The sequence below is a fragment of the Podarcis melisellensis genome (assembly GCF_964234715.1).
Source record: "Podarcis melisellensis genome assembly, chromosome: 7".
In the NCBI taxonomy this organism is placed as follows: domain Eukaryota; kingdom Metazoa; phylum Chordata; class Lepidosauria; order Squamata; family Lacertidae; genus Podarcis; species Podarcis melisellensis.
In genome coordinates this window covers 26,545,903-26,563,773 of record NC_138539.1, presented here as the reverse complement: position 1 = coordinate 26,563,773, position 17,871 = coordinate 26,545,903, and the positions used below count along the sequence as shown (strand labels likewise).

At 44.3% G+C, this 17,871-nt stretch overlaps 1 protein-coding gene across 1 annotated transcript; it reads left to right on the top strand.

Moving 5' to 3' along the window:
* The first annotated feature begins 7,581 nt into the window (after window positions 1-7,581).
* Window positions 7,582-16,055, top strand: OTUD6B (OTU deubiquitinase 6B). Its single transcript, XM_081919939.1, has 7 exons — window positions 7,582-7,742; window positions 11,292-11,446; window positions 12,681-12,773; window positions 13,300-13,612; window positions 14,549-14,610; window positions 15,248-15,354; window positions 15,739-16,055. The coding sequence occupies exons 1-7, from the start codon at window positions 7,631-7,633 to the stop codon at window positions 15,821-15,823; spliced, it is 927 nt and encodes a 308-aa protein (XP_081776065.1). The 5' UTR covers window positions 7,582-7,630; the 3' UTR covers window positions 15,824-16,055.
* Window positions 16,056-17,871: the final 1,816 nt, after the last annotated feature.

Genomic DNA, 17,871 nt, shown 5'->3' with positions numbered 1-17,871 from the left:
CTACAGCATTGGGCTCTTATTTAGAACCTCATGGCAACGTTCTGCCTGTAATTGTTTGTAGCCAATGATTCTTTCATGGATAATTGAGAATGAAAAGCCAAGCATATCTTATGTGCATAATGAATAATGATTGCTACCTGTAGGATGTTGCAACCTGCAGAAAGTCTTGTGGTGGCATCTTCCTCCGAAATGCAAGCCCCCTTAATGGGTCCCCAAAACTATGGAACTCCCTCTTACAGAGGAGCATCAGGCACAGTCTCTCAGACATTGAAAATTCACATCTTCTTAGCCTTTGACAGTTGAGCTATTTTTGTTAGAGTCCCTCTCTATTATTCCATCTGGTTTGTTGATACATATGCATTTTCTTGGGTGGTATTTTGGGGTGGGCTGTATTATATTTTTAAGATAATAAATATAAGAAATCATATATGATATGATATGTAAATAAAATAGGAAATACAGCAGGTCTCCGAATCATCACCCACTATCGAATAGACACCTGCAAAATAAATCATAAAGTGACTCATTACTGATATTTGGATTTTAACCTAGAAATGGGTTGAATAACTTCTACAGTGAAGGTTCCCTTTAGCCCAAGGGATGGGAACTGGATCTGGGCAATGATTTAGAATTTAAAAGGTCCAGCCTTTACCAAAATGAAAGTATTAAAAATAGCATTAAAATCATCATTAGCCTAACCCACTCATCTGGCACAGCAACTACACTGGCAAGAGCCACCAACAGTCGATGAACTGTAACACTGATAGGCCACTAGGTAGCCTAATGGCAAAGTCATGATAGTTCTGTCTGTTGCGGCTTGGCATGGCTAGTAATGACTCAAGGGGGGTCCTAAAGGGGTTTTGCCCATTACAGAACCAGTTGGCCTATAATATTCTATGTGCCCAACATATAGTTTAGTACAGGAGTTTCCAAACTGTGGCTCACGGACCCCATTCTGTGAAATCAGGGGCAGGGGGCAGGACTGGGGACCATGCATTTTTGTAATAATTACTTGACTGGATGACTGCATGGCACAATTCAAAAAAGTTCAAATTTTTGTGTACAGGTGTGTTTCAGTTTGCATATTGTTTCAGAAAACGCAGCTTAGGTTGGTTCATCTTTAAATGCAAACCGAATCTAAATACTCCTGCATCCCTACCCATCAGTTCTCTGCCTGCAGTTATCCCTTGTGATGAATATTGCTTTAATCACAACTACTGTGACTCCAAAAACCGCACAGGAAAATGGGCCAGACGATGTACCTTCAAATATAAACTTACAAAAGGCTTCTCCCTGCATGTCCTGCTGTGCTACACAATGTCACATCTTAGGAGTTCTACTTCCTGTGCTGCCTTGAGCATATGGAAGTGAGCAGATAAAGAATCCCCCAGCAGTAATAATAATAAAACCCCAGACATACTGGAAAAACAGACTTGCAAGATCTGAGAGATCAAAACTGGCTGGAAAACATGTATGCGTATATTTTCAGCCACCAATATTCAATGCTACATCCTGTGGTCTGCATGCTTTATGAGAAGAATTTATGCACCTGTTAGCTTGTTCCCTTCTAAGCACATATTTGCAGAGAGACAGAGGCGGGGGGAGAGATTTGGGAACAAGGTGTCAGTTAGATTGCTCCAGCCTATATTGGTTTGTGGTCAGGGATTGTAAAAGGACCTAGAATATTATGTTTGCTGTACGATGTGGATGAGGCAGAACATTCAGGTGACTTGGAATCCTGCTCTGTTAAATTTGGAAAGTTCTCAACTACGGCACACGAATGCACAGAGCCATTACACAAACACATATGTTAGAGCTTGATAAGGAACTAATCAAAAGCTGTTAATTTTACTAAGCAACCATGTTAAATTCTGCTTTCTTCTCCATCCTCCATGTTGTTGCAGTGTGCAAATGAGAGAAGCAGCAAGGACATGTTCGACTCTGACAAAGGCAACCTTTGGGTAGCTCTAGATGACTATTTGGTCCAGGGATAGGCAACATGGTGCCCTCTAGTTGTTGTTGAAGTACAGATCCCATAATTCCCGGCCATTGTCCCGGCTGGCTGGGAGTGATGGGAACTGGAGTCCAAGAACATCTGGAAGGCATGTTGTTGTCTATCCTGGATTCAGTCCCTTGCCACTTACCACAGTGTGTGTGTGTAACTGGCTGTGAAGCTGGTTATATGTAGCATAGGGCCACAGTGTGGAGGTGAGAATGTCTCTGCCTCTCTGCTTGGATTTGAACTGACATTCACGCTATGATCAATGACTCGTTGTGGCTACAGGCACCCTTCAATGAAACTAATACAGGGGAAATTCTGAAATAGCTCCCCTCTCACCTAGACAATGTTGCAGCTATGTTATGGGCCTCTGCTGGACTTTTCTGTGAGAACAAAGGAAGAGAGCAGGCTCACCTATGAGGAAAAATATTGAGAAAACTGGGTGGTATTCAACTATGTTGTACTCAGAGTAGACCTGTTGAAATTAGTCATGTTTATTAATTTCAGTGCATCTATTCTGAGTATAACTGAGGCTCCATCTGCTCTTTACATTTAAAACATTATCATACCACTTTAAACAGCCATGGATTCCCCCAAAGAATCCTGGGAACTATCCTTTGTTGGGGTGCTGAGAGTTGTTAAAGGTAAAGGTAAAGGGACCCCTGACCATTAGGTCCAGTTGTGGCCGACTTTGGGGTTGCGGCGCTCATCTTTATTGGCCCTCGGCTTTATTGGCCGAGGGAGCCGGCGTACAGCTTCTGGGTCATGTGGCCAGCATGACTAAGCCGCTTCTGGAGAACCAGAGCAGTGCATGGAAACGCTGTTTACCTTCCTGCCGGAGTGGTACCTATTTATCTACTTGCACTTTGACGTGCTTTCGAACTGCTAGGTTGACAGGAGCTGGGACCGAGCAACGGGAGCTCACCCCGTCACGGGGATTCGAACCGCCGACCTTCTGATCGGCAAGTCCTAGTCTCTGTGGTTTAACCCACAGCGCCACCCGCGTCCCTTTGAGAGTTGTTATGAGACTCCTATTCCACTCAAGGAGCTACAATTCCCAGAGTTTCCTGGGAAAAGGTACTGATTGTTCAACCACTCTGAGCACTGTATTTCTGTGAGGGGAATAGTCACCAGTGCATCTAAATAGGCTATGGAAACAGGTGGAAACCTCAAAGCTGTAAATGTCGCCCTCACCTCATGGCATCAACAGGTAATTTAAAAAAGTAATCTGGAAGCCCATAATCAAACTGATAGGCAGAAGGCATCTCATTTTTTAAAGAAATATTTTTTTAATTAAACGTTTACACATAACAAATTATTCCAACAAATCATCTTCATTATATTTTCCCCCATTTTCCCCCTCCCTCTCCCCCCATACCCTCCCTCCCTCCCCCCTACAACTTCCCTCAGTTCCTCGCTCTGATTTTTTAACACATATTATTCTCTGCATGTTGTAAAAATGTAAAGATCCTCCAAATATCTATCTATTATTTTAACTACAATAAATTTGTGTATGTTTATTCAAAACAGGCAGAAGGCACCTCAGACCCAGCAAACAGCACGGTCCACAACATCTGTGTAGCATCTGCCTGTGCAGACAAGTTGCTGATGTTAAGAAACCAAGCTTGGAGCAACAATTCGATAGAGCCAGTCCAGCCCTACTGGTTCCTCGTGTCACCTGGGCCAGCTTGGTTGACAAGTCTGCTCACCCCTCTTGGTGTTGTGGGATGGCAGAGGCTTCACTGGGGCCCCCGACGTGTGAACTGGAACTGCCATGGCCTTCCTGATAGATGGGGGAGGCGGAGAAGCCACCCCTCCCCCACCTATCAGAAACCGGATCCTAGCCTCCACCCTGCTTTGGGAAATGGGGATGCAGGCTGGGACTTGCACTGTGACAGGGGGCGGAGCTGACAGAGCCGAAGGTGGGCTTCCCTCGGATCCGCCCCTTTCCCATTTAAGCATCCTGCACCTGGGGCACTACCTGTTCCTTCCCTCACCAGCACTGACCCGGTGGTTTTGCCTACCTCATCGCAATTGTCACAACTGGTTGGGCATTGGGGCAATCATTTGTTTTGGATGGAGGGCAGGTTGTAGTCTCCGCCTGCCCCTCCAAACGCTGGGGTACCCCATTAAAGGGATCTGGGGGGAGTGACCATGTATGCCTGCCCTGGGGTGTGTGTGTGTGTGTGTGCAGGGCTGAAGGCACTCCCCCAAGCAGCAGTCCCTGCGGAGGCCACCCTATTGGATGTAAGTCTTAGGAACCCCCACCTGGATTGACCACGCGTCACTTCCAGGGAGCGGGCCAGAAGTATTTAGATTGCCCCATGCCTACCCCAAACCACTTTCATCTGTACAGTGGTACCTTGGGTTAAGAACTTAATTCATTCTGGAGGTCCATTCTTAACCTGAAACTGTTCTTAACCTGAGGTACCACTTTAGCTAATGGGGCTTCCTGCTGCCGCCACGCAGGAGCTTCTCATCCTGAAGCAAAGTTCTTAACCCGAGGTACAGTGGTACAGGATGCGAATGAGAACTGTTTGGGAGCCCTGTTCGCATCCAGAGCTGAACACAACCCGCGACTGAGCATCTGTGCATGCACGGGTCGCGATTCGCTGCTTCCACACATGCGCATGACGTCATTTTGAGCGTCTGCGCAAGCAGTGAAACCCAGAAGTAACGCATTCCATTACTTCTGGGTCGCCGCAGAGCACAACCCGACAATGCTCAACCCAAAGCTACTTCAACCCAAGGCATAACTGTACTATTTCTGGGTCAGCAGAGTCTGTAACCTAAAGCGTCTGTAACCCGAGGTACCACTGTATTCAATAAAGTTGTGGCCTGTTTTGACGCCAAACCAGTCTTATTGGTCTTTTATTTATATGGGTTGGGGTATGGGGAGCCCAACGCCTGGTCCCGCAAGCTGTAATGCTATCCCCAACCATGAAAGGGGAGGTGGTGCAGCACAGCACAGATCAGGCTGTAAGCTCCCTTCCACTGAAAGCTGCCCTGGTGGTGCAGGAAGTACAGCACCTGGGTCCCTCTCCCCGAGTCCCCTGGTTCAAGACCCCTGGTGCCCAACAATTACAATACACTTCAACATTTTTGCTGTCCTCCTGTTTACACCAGCAACAACAGAGTGTTTGACCTATCAGCAGATCGCAAAGATGTGTAGAATTTATGCCTGAGCGTTTCTTCTAAATTAATGCAATATTTAACAATGTCAAAAGCTTTGCATTATATGAAAGATTATGGCGTTCCAAAGTCGACATGCTGCTGAAACACAATGCCTTTTACTATGGCAGATTAAAGTGACAGCTGTTATTATGGTGACAATGTCTTCACTTACACAAAGGGGAGCCTTCTCCAGTTCTTATCTTGAAACTTGAGCTCTTGCAATGCTGTTTCACTCCCATTATCTATTCCATACGGCGCCTCTGTCGTTTCTTTTATAATCCTTCTGCTATTTTTATTCATTTTATTTTTAGAACAAGGCAAGGAGTCTCAATCCCAAGGCTTAAGAGTGTTCTCATTAGAAATGTGAAGTGCGAAAAACTCTTAGCATAACCTACATTTTTTCTACTGCCATAGCTTTCCGCATGCCAGTGTATCGCAGCAACTCCTAAGCACCTCCCACAAAAAAACAGTTGTCTTCAAACATGAAAGTTGATCTATTTATCCCCTCATCATGCTCAAATTTCTTGCTGTTCCCTATATGATATACTAAGTTCATTTGTTTCTTGCAATTTGTGGATCGCCTCATGCCATACCAGGGTCAGCGAAATCTGGTCCATTGCAATCAACAAGCTACAAAGCCTTAATGTTCCACAAACATCATGTCAGGGGAGTGGTGGAATTATAGTTATGGACAGAATGCACAGAGGTAGGGTTTCTTGTGAATGACACACTCTCCCTGCCCCCAGTTCTTAGTATACATTGTTAACTGAGAGGATACATTTGATTTGAAACGTGACTACAAACAATTGCCATTGTTGAACTATAGTGTTTTAGTTTGTTGCATTGTTTAAACTCTTCATTTCTCCTAGTCCCTGATTTATGTCAGTGGGTGCTGGACCATTAGAGCAACCAATGCTATCCAACTTTTTTTTTACATTTCCCCCAAAATCTCCAAGCCATGCTCTTTGCTGTGCCACACACATCCTTCCATAAACCATTTGAATTTACAGGGGCTCAGGGAGACATTTCTGCCAATCTCCAATTCTCCGCCCAATCAGTTCTCTGCACCATTCAGCCAACCTCGGTCCAAAAGCTCCTATGGCCAGCAGGTCACATGGACTTTGGCCCCAATGCTCTACCATGCTAGAACTAGATTTCCTAATAATAATAATAATAATAATAATAATAATAATAATAATAATAATATGCATTGCTTTTTAACGATTTGTTGGGTCTCTGGACCGTAATAAATATTGATTGATGATGATGATAATTTATTATTTATACCCCACCCATCTGGCTGGGTTCCCCCAGCCATTTTTAATATATACCCTAACATGTTCTGTTTTTATTTCTCCAGCTTGCCCTGTCTCCATTCCCTGGACCTGCCGAAGAGTGTGAGGAGCTGCATTTTTGAATCTCTGACTTGACAGCTCTGTTCCCATTGCTGTTCCTCTAAAACTTTTTTTGGGGCAGACCAGAGTTTCAGAGTCCCCCACAGGGATGTATGGCCCTTCCACATGTTATTGGACTCCAGCTCGCATCAGCCCCAGCCACAAGTGCCCCATCCTTGCCTACCGCAAGGACCACACCTTTAAGAGTATCAGAAGAATGCAGAGACAAGGCCGAAATTGAAAAGAACCATCAGCGAAGGCCAAGCCGATTGGAGGTGCGATATTGCAAAGGGCCACTGGGTGGCGCGCTTCCTCAATGGAATGCATTCTCTCCCTCGGTTCCTTCCTATGTTTCTCCCTCCCTCCCCATAGAGATAGGAAAAGTGTAGATACTTATAGTTTTAGCTTCCGAGTTGACTTTGGACGCCTTTTTCTCCCTACATCTCCCACAAGGCGGAAGTGGCTGATGCCCATAGAAAATTACAGAGAAGTCTTGAGCTTTTGAGGTCGTGATTGGGGGCAGCCCTTCCAACCATTTGAGAGGAAACTCCAATTATTATTAATAATAATATTAATAATAATAATTTTATTGTTTTTAACCCCGCTCATCTGGCTGGATTTGCCCAGCCACTCCAGTAAAATATAATAAAATATCAGACACTAAAAACTTCCACGAACTTCAGATGTTTCCTAAATATTGTGTAATTTTTTTTATCCCCCTGACACCTGATGGGAAGTAAATTCTCACTAAAATAAACAAATCAGCAAATTTGTTTCTGCTGCTGCCGCCGCCGCCCAGTCACAGCTGTAGGCGGAAATCCTGAAAAAGTCAGCGCAGCGATCGCTCTTCACTTTTCCTAGCTCCACAGTCACGCGGCTGCGCAGTCCTCCGTCGCCAGGAGTCTATGGTCTCTCGCCGGTCTGGCGCCGATGGAGCCTGGGGCGCGTGCGCCGAGTCCCTTCCGCTCCTTTCCCAACGCCGGGGGGCGGGGCCTCGCGGCAAGCGGGGCGGGGCTAGCCGTGGCCGAGAGCAGCCCGGGCGAAGGAGTCACGGCGGGCCGCCATGGACGGGCCCGGGGAAGGAAAAGAGCCGGCCGCTGCGGAAGAGGCGGCGGGGGGCGGCGACCTGGAGGTGCTGGCCCGGCGGCAGCGCAAGGAGAAGCGCGAGCTGCAAGGTGAGGGAGCCGCCTGGGGCAGAGAGACCCAGGGAAGGCAGGCGCTGCTGCTGCTGAAGGAGGGACCCCATGAAAGTGGGGCGGGGGAGCCGGGTGGCTAGGGAGCCAGGAAAGGAGGGTTTGTGGATGGGCGAGTTTCACTTAACGGGATGCATATGCAGCGCCTAGACTTTGGAACTCCCCGCCACTTGATACTGGGCGCCGTCTCGGTACCTTCTTTTTGGCGCCTGCTGAAAACTTCCTGGGAGGTTTCTAAGCAGAGGTTGGATGGCCATCCGTAAGGCAAGATGCAGCTGAGATTCCTGCATTGCAGGTGGTTAGACTAGATCAGTGGTTCCCAACCTTTTTTGGCCATGCCCCACCTAAGCATCTCTAAAATCCTGGTGACACCCCTCCTCCCGCGACATATAATTCTTCTTATTAAGAAAGTGAACTCCTGTTCACGTGGAGGAAGCCTAAAAGGCCATTCACTGTTAATAACTCATTCTCAAATTGACCCCCTTAAAAATCAAATCGACCCCCTTAAAAATCAGATTGACCCCTTGTAGGGCGTGTGCCCCACGTTGGGAACCACGGGGCTAGATGATCCCTGGGGTGCCCTCCAACTCTATTTCTGTTATTTTTGTTGAGACAAGCCCACCTGGAAGCTTAGGAAGTTGCGGGAACCTTAATCTGCTTTCTGTTTTAAGTTTTGCACATTGCCATTTTTTATATATTTTTTCATTGTTTTGTCTCCTTGTAAACCGCTTTGTGTTTTTTTAAAACAATACAGTCAAGCGGTATATAAATTTTATGAAATGAATGAATAGAAGCGGGAGCAAGGCTCGTGGCACCTTCAAGACCTAACAGGGTCAGTGTATCTGGGAAAGTAAATGTATGCAGCTGCCCCATATAACACGGGTTCTCTGGTCCACTCCTAGAGCAAATTGCACAGGGCTGGTTTTGACCCTGGAAAAGGTGAAGCTTTGGGTAAGATGCCTTCCTTGGTTGGTTGGGTGGGCCTCACCCAGGAGGAAAGGCCAAGGCAAGGGCTAGATCTTGCCCCACCTCTGCACTCTTGCCACTGCTCATGTGGTGAGTACTGCCAGACAGGAGTTGCTGAGGGCCAAGCAGGGTTGCTAGCTGACCCCCGCAAAGATGTGGGTGTCTGCAGGTGCCCAGTGATGCTGATGTTTTGATAATGTGGCCCTGCAAATATGACACCTTAAATATAAAACAGAAAAAAGATATGAGATGTGTTACGGCACATGGGCTTTTGCAGGTTAGATCCTGTTTCCTAGGATGAAATGGGCTCTTGCTCATGAACTTTAATGTGTTAGAAGAGAAATATGTTCCATCTTTTAAGGAGGCACAAAAGCCTCTTGCAGCACAATCCTATTTGTGTCTCCTAAGAAATAAGTCCAGTTCGGTTCAGTAGGAGTCCTCACTCCCGGGTAAGTGTTGTATAAGCTTGCAGGCTCAGGTCTGTAGCAAACACAGCTATGTGCTTTCTGAACCTGGTGTCGTCCAGTTTTTATTGTACTCCAACTCCCAGCCTGCATGACCAGGGGACAGGAGATTGTTGTCATCTGTCTGTCTCGAGAGACAATGGAATGCGCCTCCAGGAGTGAAGCCAAACCGCTGCGTTAGCAGCACCAAATTCTCCTGGGCAGTGTGTATGGAAAGCTGGATTTGTTATTGGGGGGCAAGTTCAGCTGCTACTGAAGATGTGATATGAGGTGCTGCTGATGCCTTACATTTGCAAAATCATATTGGCTATGGAATCTGGAGCAAGTCCAGCTTGCAGCACAGGAGACAAGGAGGGAATCATGTTCCCTTGTTCTGACGCTGACCCTATTACTGGATCACATGCTGTCTGTTGACATTGCACCACAGTCCACGAGATGGGGTGCCGGTTTCCAAAGCCCACAAACAGCTTTTTGCTGTGGAGCCTCGATTAGCATTCATGACGCATTAGCAATTCCACAGATGTGTTCAGAGCACTTTCTGCAGTGGACCTCAAAAGTGGGGGAGCTGCAGCAGTGCTGGTGTTGCTGAAGTTAATGTGAGAAGCCTAAAACCAGGCTGGAAAGAGTCCAGGCTGTGGCTTCTTGTCTCATCCTGCATTGTCACAGCTCTCTTGCTTAGCTTTGTGGTACCGGAAGGAGCATTGTGCATTGTAGGTTTTGTTATGTTTGCTAGGACTAGTAGCAATTGTGAATATTCTTTGCTCCAGGGATAGGGAAACTGTGGCCATCAAGGTGGAGCTGAACTGCACCTTTCCATCAGCCCCAGCCAGCCAGTATGAAACACCTGCAGGGCCACAGGTTCCCCATCACTGTTTTTCTTCACTGGGTAGTCTGAACACATCATCCAGATTAAATACATACCTATATATATACACTGGTTGAGGAACAGAATCCATTCCAGAAGTCTGTTCGACTTCTGAAAACGTTTGAAAGCCAAGGCGCAGTTTCCGATTGGCTGCAGGAGCTTCCTGCGCTCAATCGGAAGCCATGGAAGCAGCGTCGGACGTTTGGGTTCCAAAGAACGTTGGCAAACTGGAACACTCACTTCCAGGTTTGCGGCGATCGGGAGCCAAAACGTTCGAGTCGCAAGGCGTTCATCAACCAAGGTACATCTTTCAGTTGTACATGTTTCGGAGCATAGAACTTAACATGTGCATTTGTGTACTTTGAGGTTTTTTTTTGTAAAAAGCAACTAATAAATAATAGTAAGTAAGACCAGATTTTATTTAGTTTTTTTTTTTTAAAAAATCGGCCTGTCCCTTCATAGTTCCAAACAGTTCATTGGATTTCATTCCAGCATTCCAGACTGGTTTCACCTTTTGAATGTGTTCGGAAAGCATTGGTTTTGTTCCCTATTATATTTTAAGGTTCATGCACAATAAGCATTGTAGTTAATAGTTATGTGACTGAGGCAGGTTCCCCCCCTGAGATAGATACTTTCTGCAATACAGTGGTACCTCGGGTTACATACACTTCAGGTTACACATTCCACTAACCCAGAAATAGTGCTTCAGGTTAAGAACTTTGCTTCAGGATAAGAACAGAAATCGGGCTCCGGCGGCACGGCAGCAGCAGGAGGCCCCATTAGCTAAAGTGGTGCTTCAGGTTAAGAACAGTTTCAGGTTAAGAACGGACCTCCGGAATGAATTAAGTTCTTAATCCGAGGTACCACTGTATGGGTTTACAGTATAGTTACATTAGGCAGGCATATACATTGAAAGATGTTAAATGCATTTTTTTTTTCTGTTCAAGTGCAAGGACTTCTAGCTATGCAGCAGAACTTCTCTTGTGTGCCCCTAACTTTGTTCTGTGGGTTCTCCCAACGCTCTGGAGCAGATTTGGGAGGGTGTCAGGCACACACAGGGAGAGAAGAGGGAGTTCTGTTGCACACATGGAATGAGTGCTTTGGATATGGCCTATTATGTCACACCTGCAGTGTAGTAATGTTAAACTTAATGATGGCCAGCTTTCCAATGATGAACAGTGACATGCATAATTGCTAGGCACTCACCAGTTGTCTCACTGATTTGTGCTTCTGCAGCCAAAATCCAAGGAATGAAAAATGCCGTTCCAAAGAATGACAAAAAGAGAAGAAAACAGCTGTCTGATGAGGTTGCCAAACTGGAGGCCGAGCTGGAACAGAAACACAAGGGGGAACTTAAGAAGCTAAAGGAGACACTAACTGAAGAGAATAAAGTACGTGTTGAGGGGCACTCCATTTTCAAAGCTCTGTTGGCATAATATCCACTGAAACTACGTTTGAACGTTGTTTATTTCTAACTTGCTAAGGAATTGGGTTTCAGTGCTGTGACACCATTTTTGTTTTTTTTAATTTTGGCCATGATAAATCTTATTTCGCCTTAAATGCACAGTGAGTGAATGATCGCTAAAAACATATCTGATTCTTGGAAGCCACACTGTATAAAAGTAGATGAGTTGGGTTATTTCTATGAAGCACAGTCATATGCTCAATAAATGTTTGTTGTTTATTTGCTGGCAAATGCTGATGTTGTACATTCTAGTTCCCAAGGCAAATCGATTTTGCTTGCTGGTGTCATCAAATGACAGCAAATGTCTAACTTGCTTTCCATAGTACCTGGGATACGGATTAGCTCTCTTTGTAGATTGGGGAAGGATGTGGACTGCTATAATTTGACTGATAACAGCAGACGGGGGGAACGTAACCCAGCCAGCAGGCTAGATCCTCACCTCTCTCACCCTTAGCAGGCCAACTTTGACAGTGGACAAGGCTGCCCACCTGTCAATCATCTGACATCATTATGTCAGGTGGCAACTCCAAATCAGCTGATCAGTGTCAATAGCAAGGCCCACTGGCTGTCAAATAAGTTTGCTGTCAATAAGCCCTACTTACCAAGGAGCATTGGGGAGTGCACTGTAAGCTCCAGATTGTTCCTCAGCAGCTGTTTCTTTGCCTGCCCTTCCTCCGATGTCACATCTGATGTCAGGTGTTGCACATGGCATGGGGCAGTAGTACCTTGCAGTATTACCTTGGAATGTTGGAATGGAAGGTGACTATTCTTCCTATACCAGACTTGCACAACACCAAGACTTCATGCAATTTGTACCGGTTTTCTGCATAATCCCTCTTCCTGCAGCTTATCTAGGCTACAGTATGAGACAGGAACCACATATTGTGCAGGCTAAACAACTCTTGGTTTGCACCATCCTTAATGTCTTAAGCCTTAGTTTAGAGTCTGAGTGATACTTCTGGTGTGGTGCATAACTTGCTTGTTGGGGCCACTAGAGAATGAATATTAAATAGGTTGGGTGAGAAACTGGTATGAATGGTATGAGTTGTTAAGGAACTGAAACTCCAGATGTATGCTCTATAACTTACCCTGAAAATTAGAGCGGCAAGTTCAAGAAACTAGTCACTACACATTTTACATAATTCTCATTTGTCGTTTAGGAAGATGCTGCAGTTATAAATATTGCAAGACTGGAGCTTGAGGACATGGAACAGATTCAGCCTCCTAGAATAACAAAAGCACAGAAGAGGCGGGTAAGGTTCTTACGGATGTGAATATTGTCTTGATTAGACAGTGAGCAACATGCAGACCCAGGTGCTTTTGTGAGAGATCTGGTGTCCCCAGGGTGGCTCTGGGACCTGGTTTCAGCCCCGTGGCCCAGACAGAAGCAGTCACCAGCACAGATCAGATAGAGAAGGGTTAGAGACCCCTTCATCTCATTGCATGTTATCCCGTTAAGTCTCTTCTGGTCCTTCAAGCCTCTTTCATGTATGCCCACAATTGGCTACAGCTAACTAACCCCATCTTTGGAGCTGGATTCCAAGAAATGCTCATGGTGACCTTTCTGAAAGGCAAACGATGTAACTGAAATCTCTGAATAAGTTTCAGTACTCCCCTTAACTTGTGCAACTTTATTGCTTTGCTTTTTGCACTGTTCTGTTAGTAGAATTGAGATGTGAATCACGGGCAACTGAGACCCCTTTTAATAAGCATATGATATTAGTTCATGATATGGACAAATGTGACGTCACAGTGCATTTTACTGTTTTCAAACCACAGGATAAAAAAGCAGCCATGGAAAAAGAAAGAGAAGAAAGAATCGCGGAAGCAGAGATAGAAAATTTAACAGGAGCTAGGCACCTTGAAAGTCAAAAACTCACACATAGTTTAGCCACGAGGCAATTAGAAATTAAGCAGATCCCATCTGATGGCCACTGCATGTACAGAGCTATTGAAGATCAGCTGAAGGAGCAACAAAACTCCTGGACTGTTGCAACGCTTAGAAGTCAAACAGCAGAGTACATGAAAAGTCACATGGATGACTTCCTACCATTTCTAACTAACCCAAATACAGGAGATCTGTACAGTCATGGTAAGTAAACTGCTCCCCCCACTGTGTGCATATTTCTGTCATGAGTAGTGTCAGCTGTTCAAGAGAAAACTGGTACCAAGTATGTTTACCATGTATCAGTGGCACAGTGACCCCAACAGCTGCAACCCAGTCTTACTTATGCTGCTCAGAAGTTAGTCTTTCTGTGTTTATTGCATGTTTCCTTTAGGTAAATATGTACTGGACAGCAAACTTGTGTGCGTGGAATAGACCAGTTGCAACAAGATGTAAAGACATTACTTACTATTACTACCTATAGCAGGAGTGAGGAACTTTTCGCCCTCCAGATGTTGCTGAACTACAGCTCCCATCAGCCCCAACTAGCATAGCCAGTGGCTAGGGATGATGGGGGTTGAAGTTCAGCAACATCTGGAGGGCCAAAGGGTCCCACACTTGACTTGTGGCTCTAAGCACATCAGAGCGGCTGAGACTTTAAGACTATCTTAATGACTGTGACCTAAATCCAGTACAGGGTTAAGCTTGCTTAAGCCCATTGAAACCAATGGACTTAAGCATGCTTAAAACTCTGCATTAGATTAAAGCTGTATTTGTTAAAGCTTTCCCCAACTAAACTGTCTCTGTCTAACCAAGGGAAACATCCCAAAGCAGAACGTCTGTGCAATCTAGGAGAAGCACAAACTATTACAGTAAACGTGTTTTTGGCAAATCTGTCCATACCTTTTATAATATTTATTGACTTTGTCATTTCACAGAACACTGCTTGGTCCTTTGCTCGTTTCTTTCCTTTTATCTGACAGGGCGACATCTTTGCCTTCAGCCTGTTTCCTCTTTGCCTTGTGTATTACTATGCAAAGTTATGTTCTTCTGCATACTTTAATTGCCAATGTAAGCTTTCCTCTTTGGGCTTGCTCTGTTTTCCAACATTCAGATTAAAAATGGTGCACTTTCTCCCTCCAGAGGAATTTGAAAAATACTGCCATGATATAGCAAACACAGCTGCCTGGGGTGGCCAGTTGGAAGTAAGTATTGTGCCCTGTTCTTTCCTAATATCTTAAATGCCAATGCTTGTTTGTTTTGAGTCTTTAGAATATTCCCAAATCTTCAAGAGACGCTGGGAATCCTGTGACCCTTCCATCGTTTTTCTCAACTCCTGTCAGTCCCAGTCAGCACGGCCAGTGGTCAGGAAAGATGGGAGTCCAGTAACAGTTTTCCCCACCCTACTTTTACAATAAAGAAATGGCTTCAGGTTTAGGTAATTCTTACTGCAGAGATAATCAAGAGCATTTCTGTTCTGTTTATATGGTAGAAGAACAGTTCTACCTTGTAAAAGGTTTACATTCATACCACATGCTATGCTGATTGTATCTGTCTAGGATACTGAGACCACTGTCATGTCAATATGAATTAGTAACCTACTTTTATTAAGATAATAAAAAAGGGAAAAATCACATTTGCAGTGATTTTTTTTAATATAAATGTCTAAAACAATATAGGTTCTGGAGCAAAATTATGTTGTTCAAAGAACTGATCAGAACACTTACTTTTTTTTTAAAAGTCCTTAAATTTTGTTGTAAGCCACTTAATGCTGTGTGCTACAAAGATAACTACAAATCTCATACATACATATATATATTTAAATCTAATTGTGCCTTGCAGCTAAGGGCTCTATCGCACATCTTGCAAACGCCAATTGAAGTTGTACAAATGGATTCACCACCTATAGTTGTTGGTGAGGAATACAGGAGAAAACCACTAATACTTGTGTAAGTAGATACTTTAAACACTGGGGCTCAAAGGAGTTCTGTGTTTGAAGAAGTATATAAGTGACTGAATACATTGGTTGAATTATGTATGTAAGGGTACCTTGGAGTAAGACCGTTGAATTCAGTGAGACATATTATGGGTAAACAGTCATAGTAGCATCAGGGGGAAGGGTCAACTAGCCGCCTGGAGCAGATTTCAGAGGGGGGAGAGAGAGACGATAGCTGAAAATGGTTTTCTTCTCTGTTCTACTGTTGGAAGGTTTACCATCAGCTGAGCAACACCGCTGGAAATAAAACCATTGGATGCATCTATGTGTGCATGCATTCTATTTGTTTGGAAGACATCTTTGTAATTGCTATAACACCTGTTGTTTTTGCTTCTAGGTATATGAGACATGCATATGGATTGGGAGAACATTATAATTCTGTAAAACCTCTAATGGACACACCTACAGAAAATGAAAGCTAGTACAGGATTCAACAGAAGATATGATGAGTGCATCTTTGCACTTTACGCTGCTTATCTTTGGATAGGTTTTAAAATTCTGCTCGAGTTTTTTTTACAAGGAAATGAGGGTTTGGGGATATATATCAGATTTGTTGTATGAACTGTTAATTCAAATTTAAATCATGTTTTAAACAAAATATTCCCCAAGGTGTTTGTAATGTAACTAATAAATTGTGTATTACAGATTCCCCCCACTTGCATTCAATCCTCTCCTTTAGTAGCAAAAAGAATGGTTTATGTACCACGGCTATACAACTCTTCAACTATTATAAACAGCAGTCTTTCAACAATTGCAACTAAAACATTATGGGAATATTTAACAATTTTGTGCAATTGCTAAAAAACTTTGTGATACTAGGAGATGGTTGCATGATGCTTCTTTAGGTCAAATATCTTTTAACCATTGTTGTGACTTAAAAAAACCAACCTCTTGCTGAAATCTTCAGAGAACCTCCCTGCCCCTGCCCAGCTTAAATGGGGTTGCACATCCAAACGTAACTGCCTCAGAGGCTCAGAAACACATTCCTGGTTATAAGAAACAGCCCTATAATATTGAGTCAGACCATTAGTCTACCTAGTTCATTTGTCCACACTGACTGGCAGTGGCCTTCCAGGTTTCAGACAGGCCTCTTCCAGCCCTACCTAGAGACTGAATCTCGTACATTTTCCCAGTCAAACAACGTGTTCTACCATTAAGCTATACCCCTTCCCTTTTACATAGACTTTTTGAAGAACAAGTTTGGTTTGTTCTTCAATAGGATGGCTACTACTTTCCGCAGTCGCAGTAAAGGCAATATGGAATAAAAATGAATTTTATTGCTGGTCCTGGTTTCCAGTTCAAACAGAGCCCCTACACAATCACCTCTAGAATGCATGGCATTCTTTCCAAACTTGGTTGTGAAGTGACCCTCCACGTTTTATTTAAAACATGCATATGGCTGTCCTGATTCCCAGAGCAGTAGCAGGTCAAATGCTGCCATATTTCAAGAATAGGAAGAACCAATGCTTGCCATATACAGATACTAATTCACACAAGCAGTACCTTCATATGAGCTATGTCAGACAGAGAGCCATCACATGCCTAAATCAGCCCTACACTTGTAAGATATAAAAGCCCAAATCTTTGAAGTAGCAGCTTCAGTTAAAAACTGCTACTTACAGGGAGCGCTTCAGATGCAGCTGCCAGTTATAAAACATCCCTGCAAATAATTAAACTTCTGTACAGAACAATAAAACATACTTGCATATTTAAAGCACTTAGCATCACTCAGTTGCATTTTTAATATTTCAGATATGTACCATTAAGAGAAAGTTTTTATTTTGTCTTCAGGGCTGTCACAATAGTAAGGTAAAGGTAAAGGGACCCTGACCATTAGTTCCAGTCGTGAGCGACTCTGGGGTTGCGGTGCTCATCTCGCTTTATTGGCCGAGGGAGCCGGCGTACAGCTTCCGGCGGGTCATGTGGCCAGCATGACTAAGCCACTTCTGGCAAACTTCGAGTTAAATATAGCTGTTTAAAATACTTGCAAATGAGAGGTTGGAATTTACTGTAGAGAAACATGGATCTGCTGTTGTCTTCCACTAAATCCACATAAGACTGCCTAATGTTTCTCTTGCTTAAGATAAACGAGGCAAAAATCTAGAAGTTTGTGGCAAATCAGCCTCCCACATCCCACCACTTTGCATTTGTTCCCGTGTAACTGCCTTGGGCCTGTTTTATTTCCGCACCATTCTTTTGGTCTTTCATAAGTTCTGTATTATGTTCGGTCAGGAGTAGGTTCAACTTTGTATATAATTTTTTATAGAAAAGCAGAGCAAGAATTGATTTATACTTTCACTCCTACTAGCAGCATTCTATTGCAGAGTGCCTATTGTTGATAGCAGCCAGAAAGGGTCTTCTACCCCATCAGTAACCATGGCTACTGCAGCAACAGCAAATAGAGGCTGGCAAGGGAAGAGCTCCCCCCAAAACCACACACCCCACAATGTTAGCCTGGGCTATTTCCAAA

Bases quoted from the DNA above. Each gene is read 5' to 3' on its own strand.
- OTUD6B (XM_081919939.1), top strand. From the start codon at position 7,631: ATGGACGGGCCCGGGGAAGGAAAAGAGCCGGCCGCTGCGGAAGAGGCG. The intron at 14,611-15,247 runs GTAAGTATTGTG...TGTGCCTTGCAG, and splicing joins CCTGGGGTGGCCAGTTGGAA to CTAAGGGCTCTATCGCACAT. The intron at 15,355-15,738 runs GTAAGTAGATAC...TTTTGCTTCTAG, and splicing joins AGAAAACCACTAATACTTGT to GTATATGAGACATGCATATG.